The sequence below is a fragment of the Coloeus monedula genome, assembly GCF_965178545.1.
Source record: "Coloeus monedula genome assembly, chromosome: 6".
NCBI classification, from domain to species: Eukaryota; Metazoa; Chordata; class Aves; order Passeriformes; family Corvidae; genus Coloeus; species Coloeus monedula.
In genome coordinates, this window is record NC_138786.1 from 50,276,610 (window position 1) to 50,288,937 (window position 12,328).

At 40.2% G+C, this 12,328-nt stretch overlaps 1 protein-coding gene across 1 annotated transcript in view; it reads right to left on the reverse strand.

Moving 5' to 3' along the window:
- The window catches only part of CLMN (calmin), a gene marked incomplete at its 3' end in the record, with an annotated part of 69,334 nt that overhangs the window by 12,938 nt on the left and 44,068 nt on the right, over nucleotides 1–12,328 (reverse strand). The window contains exons 2-4 of the mRNA XM_082283192.1: nucleotides 6,300–6,361; nucleotides 3,687–3,782; nucleotides 2,104–2,187 (exon numbers count right to left, since the gene is read on the reverse strand). Coding sequence (XP_082139318.1) covers nucleotides 2,104–2,187; nucleotides 3,687–3,782; nucleotides 6,300–6,361 — 242 coding nt within the window. The remainder of the gene's footprint in view (nucleotides 1–2,103; nucleotides 2,188–3,686; nucleotides 3,783–6,299; nucleotides 6,362–12,328) is intronic.

The following is a 12,328-nucleotide window of genomic DNA, read 5'->3' on the forward strand; positions in this document are numbered from 1 at the left end:
CCAAGCAAACTCTAGGCTTTCCCACACTGAGGTTCCTTCCAGCTGATAACACCAGGATGTTATTCTCTTAGACAACACGGACTTGGTTTTGGCAAAGGTCACAGAGGAGGGAGGAAACAAGGAAGCTGTCAGTACTGCACATGGCACCCAGACCGAGTTAAAGCCCAGCAGCCCATTTATCACTGAGAAGTCCCAGACACGGTGAATCACTCAGCAGGGCTCTACCCTGCTGGCCCAGTTCCATAGGAATGGACACTGTCGGGTTCCACCCACTGTGGTTTAATATCTAACCCTGAAGCTCTTGGCAGCCAAGGCATTTTGCCAACACTTCCATCACCACCCTTCACTAACCGGTTTGGTTAAGCTGAAAAAAGGAAAGCAAAATAACTTTTTATCTAGTGGTTTGCACAACATTTTCAGTCTTAGGAAGAAGACACCTCTAGTTGTCATATTTCAAGGATCAGATTTCTTGCTAGTTCCAAAGTATTTGGCATGGGAAAACCTTTGAGACTTAGTACATTTGAATAGCAGTTTCTCCAAAATGGGGAGCAAGTCACATTTATCATTACACTGCTCAGTGTGAGCTCTGTCGTCTTACTGCTGCTTATGTTTGTCACCCAGCCTAGCAGAGATAGTCAGCTAGAAGATACTGGCTGCTTACTCTTGAGGTAACAGGAAATCCATAGGAAAGTGCTTTTTAGCACCACTGATTTAAAAAGCCACTGGCATTCAAGGTTCCTCCTGCCTGGCCTTGCTGATTGAGGACCTAGTAAGATCCTGGCAACCAGATATGCTTCAGCTGCAGCTCTGCCAAGTGCTGGTACCAACAGAGAGAAATAATCTCATCTGCAAGTGGGCCTTAGCTGGATTTGGGTAAAAAGCATCAACTGGGAAACTGTTAAGAAATATGTAAATATGTAAAATATTTCTTAGCAGTTCTACAGCAGGACGTGTAGACGTACACATTTAGGGCTAGATCAGCCCCTACTGATGGAGTTTCCATAGGGAGGCTGGAACACCTGGAAGTTACTGGACAACTTCTTGACCTTTCACATCCTCTCCTGGGGAAAAAGGCAAAGGATGTTAAACCTCCTGCATCTACAAAGTCATAAGAGATGTGCTAAGACCTCACATCATGCTCATTTCTGCACTGGGGTTTGCAACAACTCTCCTGCATGACAACCACTGCTGCTGGAGCAGGAGCTAAGCTCAGTGCAGGGAAGCAGCAAAGTGACATCAGTTGCTGTTGTAGCATCCCATACAAGGCAGGGTTTTGCACACACTGATCCCTCCTCACCCATAAAGTTTAACTTTACTGAAGTCCTTTAGAGGAAATAGCCCAATACTTGTTTTTCTGGAAGTTCTAGGTATACCATGTATATGAGTTGTTACATGGCTGGGGCTTCTCTTGACCCCATTACTCTCAACATTTTTTAAAATCAGGGAGTTTTCAACACACAGGCCACTTCTACAGGGCTTTGGAATAAACCCATCACAGGAGAGACAAAAAAAAGAATGAATCATTTCCAGCTACAGGGTCTGATCACACTTGGTCACGTACAACTGTAGGCAGTGATGCTGTGGTAGTACAACACTGGCTATGAGGGAAGTTATATCCATGTAAGGCTTTGATTCCTGGAATTATGCATTTATATCATGTTCCTGGATTTCACTTTCTCTTACCTTTGACTCATGATCAGCTGCTGCAGCAATCAGTTTACCAGATAAATACATGATTTCTAATAGTGAAAGTATTTCTGAGAAAAGAAAGTCATCTACCATCAGTGTAACTGAAGTAAGGCCACTAAGACCCAGATCATAAAAATTACTTGCACTTCTTTTTATTTTCTTTTAATATTGGGTTCCTGATCCTTTAATCCCATTGAACTTTAACATATAAAATGATCAAATAATCCTTGCTTTAGACTCCGTAGGTGTTCTTGCTGTGCATTTTTATGTGGCTTTTCAGCCTTGCTGCTAAGTCACAGCCTCTTTAAGCAGTACACTCCTCTTACATACATGCAGCACATCAGATTAGCAACAACTACAACTTGCAGCATACATCAAGAGAAAATATTAAGACCAGTCTTTGAAAATACTCACATTACTGTCCTCCAAGAACTTAAGTGCTTTGGCTATGTTGTTCAAACGAAAAATGCGATGGGTCGAAGATTTGTATTCGTGCATCTAGATAAAAGAAGTGCCACACTGTTTTTAAAACAGAAATCACTCACCACATTATACAAAGCTTAAAACACTACAAGCACTGAGGCAAAATAAAGCTAAGGAAATCTATCTATGAAAAATTATTGCCATCTTTTGTGAGCAGTAAAATGTTTCAACTACACGATAGTAGCAAACCGGGTTAGCAACCAGTTTTACTGCTCTCCAGATGTTATCACTCTCTTGGACCTGCCACATTGATTATTTATGTAATCACTCCCCAAGCATGTTTGGTCACAGGATCAGATTTGCCTGAAAATTCATAGTAATAGATTTTCTTTTGTCTTGAATTAAATGAAATTATCCTAATTAGGAAGCATGAGCAATTTTAATAGCAGGCACAGGCAGGTGGGAGGCAAAAACCTTCCCTTTGGCAGAAATGAAAGATTTTGCATGTCTGTCTCCCTGCAATTCTACTTCAGCACACTGTTTTTATCCCATGTGTGCAGAAACAGCTAACAAGAAATTTGGCCAGCTGACCTTACCCCCTTCTCTGACCTCCTCCCTGACCTCCCAGGGCATAGCCTATGGTTTACCATGATGTGTCTTCCCCTTCAATTCCTTCCAAGCCTGGCCCTCAATGCAATCTGTGTGAATGCACATAGAGACACTGCTGCTTCTGCTGCAGCTCTGCCAGACTTTAAGAGTATTAAAAAATACTCTTGACTCTGAATGTGTGAGCACACATTCAGGGGCCATTCCTGCTGCAGGGGTATGCAGGTGGTCAGCCACTACAGAGCATCATCACCAGGTGCATCTGCAGTGGTGAGACAGCTGCTTCTCTTACCCAAGTGTGATAGCCACACACGGGAGAGTTCTTGATGACAAGACTGATGGAGAAAGAAAACATTAAAGTCAACTGTAACTGGGCATTTATATTTGCACTGGGTGTTCCATTTCTGGTACGTGGAACTTTACAGAGCTCTTACAAAGAAAGGAGGAGAGAAGAAGTTTCTGATTAGTAAACCTTTGCCCTGCTGATTTAGACCACCATATTCGTAAGACTAATGAAACCTGAGCCAGGATACCAGAATTAAACTCAGACCTACAGCAGGCATCAGAAGACCTATTGAGTGTCATAATGATCTTAGACAAAATAGAAACAGAAGTTACGGATTAAAAAAATGATACAGCAAATATGTGTTTTCTTGGTAATGTGACTTGGGTAATCTCCAGATGGAATGTGTGAGCATTAAAGTATTAAAGCCTTAAAAACCCTGAGGGGTAGGAACATTAACACTGATCACACACCATTTACACCTCATTGTTATATATTTCCTTGAAATCTACATTACAGCTCAGGACACCTGCCTGTAAGGAAATGACAACAAAGTTGCTGAAATTCTTACTACTTTATGCAAGGCATGGGCCCAAATTCACCCTTATTCCTTGGATTACCGGACACTGTTGCTTGTAAGATACTGAGCTCCTATGTGTGGAGGTTTCTCCCTGTCTGTACATACCAACTTTTGTCCTGAAAGGACTTCCAGGAGTGCCATCAGGATTTTGCCATCTTGTATATCAATAAACAAGTCTTTCACTTTCAAAGGGGGCTTGCACTGTGAAGAAAAGAAACCAGGTAATTTTTAAAGCAGTACTGTTTGATAAATCACCATGATTTCAGAGAGATGGAAGGAGAATTTTACAAGACGGAGATACAAGAAGTAAATCATAGCCTGCAGGGAGAAAGAGCTGACTGTTCTTCACATCTGTGGCAATTCTGTCCTATGAATGTTGGAGCTAAAACTGAAATCATTCAAGGACTAATTCCAGATTTCCCATAACAGAACCTAACCCTAAATACTCTGCCTAAGAAATAATCACCCAAGAGTTGGGTGCTGATCCCTCAGACTAAGACATGTCCAGCAGAAGCAAATACCACTTTATGCCCATGATCCAGCCAGCCACAATGTCCTTCTCATGTGAAAGGCTTCTGGTGGTTTCATTCTGTCTCCCAGCATTTTTTAAGTACTTTAAAAAGCAACTTCTTATATTGTGTGTCTCTTTTCTCAGCAAACTCCTCCAAAAGGAACCATCTCCTCCCTTCACCACGGTGTTGGTCGATGTGTGCACTTCAAGGCACACAGCCAAGTCAGTTCAGCCCTTAGGGGTATTCCCAACTGCAGCAATTACACTCTGCTCAGGTGTCCCTCACTCAGGTATCCCTAAAGAGCCCAATCTTTTCATCTTTGGTTGGGAAACACACTTCTGTTTGATTAAGCACTGCTCCTGGCAAATGGGGCCACACATTTTCATTACTGGTCTTCAATCTAGCCAAGAGTACTAAACAATGCTCCATGAGAGAAAGCAAAGTATCTTTCATTTCAAAATTAAATAACTTCTCTGAAAGACTAAAATGCAAACACTTTCTATTCTTTCAGTACTTAAAGCAAGAACAAACAGAACTCAGAAATTCAGACTACTCCCAATTATCCCATGACCAGCAGAGCCAGAGCTTCTCAAAAGATGACCCAAGTGGGATCACACCAAAAGTTTCTTGAAGAAGTACAAGAAGACTTCATTGCTGTCTTTAAAAAAAACAAGCCACTCTGCAAGAAGTGCTTCTTTGAGGATAAAGGCAGAAGCCACCTTTCTCAGTGCGTGTCCTCAGGGAATCACCCGTAATTAGAGACAGCTTTGGTGAAGCTCTCATTGTTTACATGGTTATGTTTATTATGCCACTTCCAGGAAAAAACATTAATATAGCAGAAGGCTTTTGGTCGTTCTCCAGAAAAGCATTTTTATTTGTTGAATCAGAGAGGAAAAAAATTTGTATGCACCCCAGAGAAAGCTGACCTGCCCACAAAGGTTCTAAGACTTCACATGCCTGGCACAGCAGAATTAACAGCACCCTACAGCCTTTTTCATGATATAATTCCTTCTGTAAATCAAAGACCTTCTTTACAGTCACATATTTGACAGCCCTTTCTGACAAGTTCCAAAACTGCAGTTAGTTCAAAGCCCTAGAGCCTGATTCATGAAGGCATCATGTAACACTGTCTTCATTCTGAGAGGCCTTCGGGAGCAATTGCTAGTCAAAACGTTTCCAACTAGCCTTATTCTGATTTTCCAGTGAGATTTAAGAGGATCCCTTTATGCCTTCAAAAACACTCACTGCAGAGTAGTGGACTTAAGCAACGATAGATGTGATGCCTTTCTTCTAAAACCCCTTTACTTTACTGTGTCTGAAATGCAATCACTTCTCAAGAACTACAGGAGCTAAACTGAGAGTGAGCCCAAACCTAGTCCCAATCTGTACTTTTTGAAATTTAGCCACACATACTAAGGCATTGTGAAGATTAAGCACCAGTCCAAGTTAGGGCTTCATCTAGATCAGGAAGCTGGTCTCATTCCTTGATCCTGCACTAAGCATTGCTGCTGTCTCAGTAATATTAGGAATTTTTTTTTGCTCTTTTCAACCTTAACAGCAAGAAAAATGTTCTCTGCCTGACACACTACTCAGGAGAGGTAGTCCTTATCAACTATCAATAAGAACAGTAAATTAGGTTTAAAAGCTATATTATGGTGTCATTAAGAAACAATTGCAACTTAAAGATATGATGTCCACACATTAGTTCTCTGATGTAAGTGTATATGTGAAGATCCCATCATATTGCCCCCCATAACATGTCTGACAAGAAATTACTGTCTTCCATCTTCAAATCTGGGATGAAGACAAGTTCTGAAGAACACCTGTCTTTGGCCTTGATTCCTCAGATGCTCAGACTTCCAGTCCAGGGAAGAACACAAACATCGTCACCTCAGAACCTCAACCTATTTGATTTTATGTGGGTGCATTCTGTGGGAATATTCTACCCTTATGGTAACAGTCAGTAGCATTAAAGATTTAAATGGACCTGAGATGATAAATGCTGGTCAAGCATTCATTGTGCCCGAAAACAAATTTTAATTAATCCAGAAACAGGCTTTGAGCTTCCCCTCATTCTCCTCCAAATGTCCCTATGCACAGAAGTCAACTTTGTTTCCAAATTTTAACTGCTTGAAAGGGAGTTAACTGCAATCTGTCTATGGCTATGTCCTTGTATCCCAATATCAAGATTGTTTGTCAGTCTTACCTTTCCCAAATGCAGGTTTATCCATCTGGTAAAGGTCCTCTTCTGTACATTTTCGCGTTCGACTACAAATATCAAAAACAAAAAACAGCATTTAAGCTTCCAGAAGAGGGAAAGCTGGTAGGAAATTTCAGAAACTGTTGCACGAAATAGTTAGAATTCATGAGAACTCTGTGAATAAGACAAATACATTCTAAATCAGGAGATACAAGGTTGAATTTCAATGTTTTATTCAGTTTCTTTGCCCAGACATGAGCTATATATTTGTAGATGCATTTTAAAGGCAGGAGGAAGGAATTTCTCTTAGTTTTGAAGTCTTCAGTGTTCAGCTTCTGAGAGGTGAGCATTTATGTGCTGTGCACAGCTCTCCGCTGTTGTCACCCTCTGAGCAGGCAGCTTGACCCTTTTATGTCAATTTAGAGGATTGTTGCTCTGACACCCTCTTGCAAATTGGGCTGGCGTGGATTCCAGTCTACTTACTTGCATGCAAAAGGAAACAGGACCAACACAACAATTTTGTCTTCATATTTATAAATGAATGGAAAAGCTTCATGAAATCCCATCTTCCCAGTCTCCTAACTAGTGCATTTAAAATCAGAATTCCAAGTCCCTAGACTGAAGAATCATTTTATTTATATTGCAATAAGTCTAGGAGTGCTTGTTCTTTGCCAGAAGTGCTGTGCACTAGGTGCTGTACAAACAGCTCGTGGGCCAGCTGAAGAGTTTTTAATCACATCTGCCATTTCCTGAATCCATTTCCATACTGAACTACGGCAAGAGTGTAAGGGGAATCATATTACTGACCAGCTTTCATTTACCTTCTAATATAAAAAAGTAAACCATATATTTAATATAAACGAAGTAGACTGTCAAAGTAATATTTCACTTTAAAGACAATTATTCTCAAGTGGTTCTCAAGTTTCACTTGAATTAAGGAAATCTGGCAATTTATGAACAGAACCCATTAAAACTAGTTATATGCTGTATTTCAATTTACTCATAGAGCGTATCAAATATATTTTAAAACCATTTTGTTTCTTCAGCCCTACAAAAACAGCTAACCTATCTACTGGGAAATCACATTCTGTAAAAGTCTGGGTTGTTTTCATTGGTCAGACTGATTATAGGCCAAGCAGTAGCTTCCGTAAATCAAATTTTAATATTGTTCTTTTTGATCATTTTAACCAAAGGGTCAGCAGCCTCCAATTATATGTATAATTGTTTTCCTTATTTTGATGCATTGGAATAGAGCTTTTCAGCATGAAGTACATCTGTCACTGATGGCCATTCAGGCCTTTTAAGTCATCTTATTCCATAAAACCTGATTTTCTCCAAGATTGGTTAAAAAAAAGTCATTACCCTTTAAGTGCTTTCGAAAACATAGAAAATGCCAAACTAATTATTGCTGTTGGCTTTTCTTTTAAAATGTCTTAGAAGAATGTGCAAAGATTTGAAACAGCTCTCTACAAATGAAACTGTAAATTATATTAGGATTCCAGAGTATCTGTAAAACACCCACAGCATTTACCACCTACAAATCCCAAAGTACAATAAACTGAGAGATGTGTCACATATTTCTTGGGCTTTGCTTCCTTCAGCACCTCAGCCCAGAACTGGCTTTCCATGCGCTCACTCCCACAGCCATGGCTGAGCAGCACAAGTGCTGCGTGTCACCCAGGGTGTAACTTCCACAATCGAGCTGTTAAAATTAACCTTTGACAGTGGGTGGAGGTTAAGCCAGAATCATTCCCAGATATACTTCTTTCTGTTCAAATACAGGTGCTGGTGCAAAGGGGAAGGCAGAACAGGCACAGGAGCTAGCAGCAGGTAACAGGGCCACCTATTAAACTTGTCTGAAATGCTCAGGAATGCTTCAGTGGGCACCAGTGCCAGGCTTCAGAAAAGAAAAAGGAGACCTTATCCAATGGGCTGGATATACAGACTTGCAATGTCAACTAAAATCAAAAAGGAAACACAGAAAGTTCACAGAAGCAAATTTAATGTTTTCTGGTATCATCAGAGGCTTGGTTTCTTGTCATATTTTTCACTAGTCACTCTGGCAACCTTCACTTTCAGTGTAAAGAAGGATGCAAAAGAGAGCTGTGTTTATTTACAGATCATCCATAAAACTGAGCACATGCTGGCTCCTAATTTTGCTGCAGAAATTCTGCCATAATGCAAATTAGGAGCTGCACATATGCCTCAAAGGATGGGTGAGCCGGTATTACTGCTTCGGGAAGCTCACACACCAAACATAAAAAAAAGGCGCATTCAGGAAAGCACTTGCATACATAGACAGTTTTCTGAGATGAATCTGTCTCTATGGCAAACAGCTTCTTTCCAGGAAGAGTGATGACCCCAGAATAGGCACTATTTGATTCTATAAAATTCTAAAGCAACAGTAACTGGAAGGGGAAGAGGAAAGGAGAGGAAATGTGTTTATAAAATCCCTAAGGCAGACAAACCCCTAATGCAGTCCATATGCTCGATGGCAGAGTTAACGTGAAAAGTTCAGCACAGGTATTTACTGATGTGTGCCTTTAACTGCTGTTCTGCTCCGACCTTGTGGACCTCCCAGTTTCAGTACAGCCCCTCTTCTCCACAATCTTTTCATTTAAGACGATTGTAGAGACTCTATAAACTTTATGCAGTTTCTATAAATTAAATCAAATCTTTTTTTCTCCTTCACACCTACTATTATATAAAAGTGAAGAAAATCATTCAAGTCCAAAGTTCCTATGCTTACGTATATAGTTTACTAAAACTGCACTGTGTTTACTGGGCAGCTAGAGAGCAATAACACTATTATAAAATAATAATTACACCCACCATATGGCTGGCCTGCACACAAATCCTACAGTGGAAAAGAAGGATGCCTGCTGTGAGGGTTGAATTGAAAGATGTAATGCTGGAAGGTAGTAAAAAGTCAGGAATTGCCTTTTTGATTCAGCTCAGCTCAGACCTTGACATAAGAGAAAAATTATAGAGACAAATTCTGACCACACACAGAAGCTGGGTCTTCTACACTCTTCCAGTAAGTCCACCTACAACACGCTTTCACAGGAGGGTGTAAGAGGCACAGCATTTGTATCAAAGCGCATGGGTATCAAAGTGCATGGGCTGAGACAGGCATCAACTGCAATAGTTTAGAGGGAAAGAAGGCACTGGAGAAGGAGAATGTGTACTGTTAGGATGAGGAGCCTATTGTATAACCCACACAGTTCTCTGCCCCACAACTGTGTCCTAGAGGACAGCAGAATTTGTCAGAATTTGGCTCAGCCCCAGTAACTGCACCCTAGTCAGTATTCAATATTCACAAAAATATACTGCTTTGTAAAATCTTACGGCAAAGGCAACTAATTCCTTAAAGAGTAAAATTAAGATAGTTCAAAAACCACTTAGGCAAAATTCAAGGTTAAACTGCTAATGCACAAGGGAGCTCAGCTGCTTTCCTGTGTGGCACTATTTCCTTCCCCACCAGTCTAGAAACTCCTCTGGCATTTACTAATGCCATTTCTCCCCCTCTCAAATCTCCTCAAAGGTCACCACTGTTTGCATCACTTGCAGGAAGCTGATCCCTAAGAGCCTCTACGTTCAACAGCAAATTTGAGATAGCAAATATTGATTTGCTTTTAAATACTATTTATTCTGTTGTTGTAGAACCAGTTATGAATAATCCTCTGAGGCACACCACCATGGGGCTGGGCACTTCAAGGAACTATGAAATATGGAAGCTGATTTGAGTAGAACACTTGTCAGTGTGTAATTACATAGCTTGAGGAAACTGCTTGATTTGCATGTATGGATATTACTCCCAAAGCAAAGCAGAAGGTGACTTAAACTTGCTTCTAAACCTATTAGCATTTCACCTAGGATACATCATCAAGTGATGTTACAGGCCAAGCTGGCCTGTAGATCCACTTACAACTTACCTTCTGGACATCTTGCCAAGTTCCAGTTTTGTAATAAGCACAGAATCCAGCTTCCTTGTTTCTACCACAAGCTCAGCCTCTCTATAGATATGCTTGCTATTACCCAGAAGCAAGTCTTCAAGATGGAAAGCTGGTGTTGGCCACCTAACTGTGATAGAGGGTGCTTTAACCACCCTTGGCTTCAGAGGCAATAAATTGCCAGGATAATCGCCCCATATTCACTTCGTAAGTACCCAGTGGCCACCACAGAACCAGTTCATAATGTGCACAGCTCTGGATGTATCCCAACATTTACCAAAGTCTTTGATCTGGAGAAAATGACACTTCTTATTACACAACAAAAATATATGGGAAAATGTATGGTAATTAAATACTACAGCCTAACTCTAAAGTGCAACATGATTCAGACAACCGAGGTCTTGGGAAATGCAAATTCCTCTCCTTCTGCCTTCCTCACCCCCAAGCCCCCACTCACAGAGTTAAGCAATCAATCGGTCTCTAATGAACACCTATTGAACAATCCACTTTTGAACTCCAGGCCACTAAACAAAATGAGAACTGGGATTTTAAACTGGGCTTCCTGGTGTTCCTGCACTGTGGTGCAGCCTAGGTATTTCTGATTACCAGGCATCATACTAACAAATCTGAATACTCCTTTCTCTGCAAACAGTGTTCACAAAGGAAGCCTGACTGACATCTTAAAACTTGGATTTTACCTAAAATTGCTCATTTGAGATGATGATAGATGCAAGCAGTTGCCTACAGGCAAATAAAGACCATGCCATTAGTTACAGTACATGGTCAGGCACATACAGGATGTTGATGACAGATACCGGATACTGACAACCCTAAGGAAGCTTGGATCGTTGTCTGGGAGACCTTCTACTGTTCAAACACGATAGGTGGGACAAAGTTCAGGTGCACAGCCCAAGGACAGAGCACATGCAAGCAACATGTCTGACATGGGAAGGATGATTAAAGGTGTACTGTAACAGAAGTAAAAATGGGGTGAGCAAGGGAGACTGGGTGCAGGGTGCAACTGACAGCAAAAGAACTGGAGAGTTTAAGATAAAATGTGTAAAGTAGGGCAGGGGAAAGTGCAATTAAATTTTGTACTTTTGTCTCATCTCAACACAGAGTTACATTAAACACATTGAACTATGAATGCTCAGAGACATAATCTCTATTATATGTTTTCACAAGAGAAAGAAAAAATAGTTCACAACATTCCTCTCATGTATATGGTGCAGTCCAGCAACACTGCTCTGTGAGCACTCAGTACTTGCACATAAAAATCTCCATATTTGTAGGAGTGTGAATTTTAAAGGCTTAATCAAAATATAAGGAATAATTTTAGCCAAATTGCCCACAAAATTAATTTTATAAGCTTATGAATTCCTGCAAATTCTCTATTTTCCTTATGCTTAAGAAACCCCCAAACAGCTTAGAAGATTAATATAAATTTTCTGTTTGATCTATACAGGGGTTGAAGGCTTTGTTGTGTACCATATGCCAATTTGATGTAATCTGGAGCACATGAAATATTAAATCTTAAAAACTCTGGTTTTCTAAAGGAAACATTAACTACACTATATAACATGAGTATGCTCTCAAGTTACCTCTTATAAACAGGGCCTCTAAGCCCTCCAGATGAAGTTGTTAATTGTTTGTTGAAACTGACCCATTTATTAGGGTCCTTATTAAATTTCTATGGCAGGTGTTGAAAGCTTGAGGCTTTTTCATTCCATCAAAGTTGCAGAGTCCAAGTCTTATTGGTTCAAAATTCTTTAAAACTCAGGTTGGTGCTGCAGAACACATTGTAAGATCCCAAGCGTTACATTTTCATTAGCTGCAGCTAAACATGTTTCTTTTGGACTTCAGTGTCTGGTTATAGCAAAATATTTACTGCTGCAATTGGTATATTAAGATTACATGCACCAGACAAATATTACAGGATGAATATGAGATTTCTAAAAAACTCTTAGTGCTTCAATCCTCATAATGTCTGAGACAGATGTTTCTCTTACCAAAGAATTAGATGAATTTACTTGTAAATTCTACTGGGCTTTGGAAGAGAAATCCTACATAAAATATTACTAT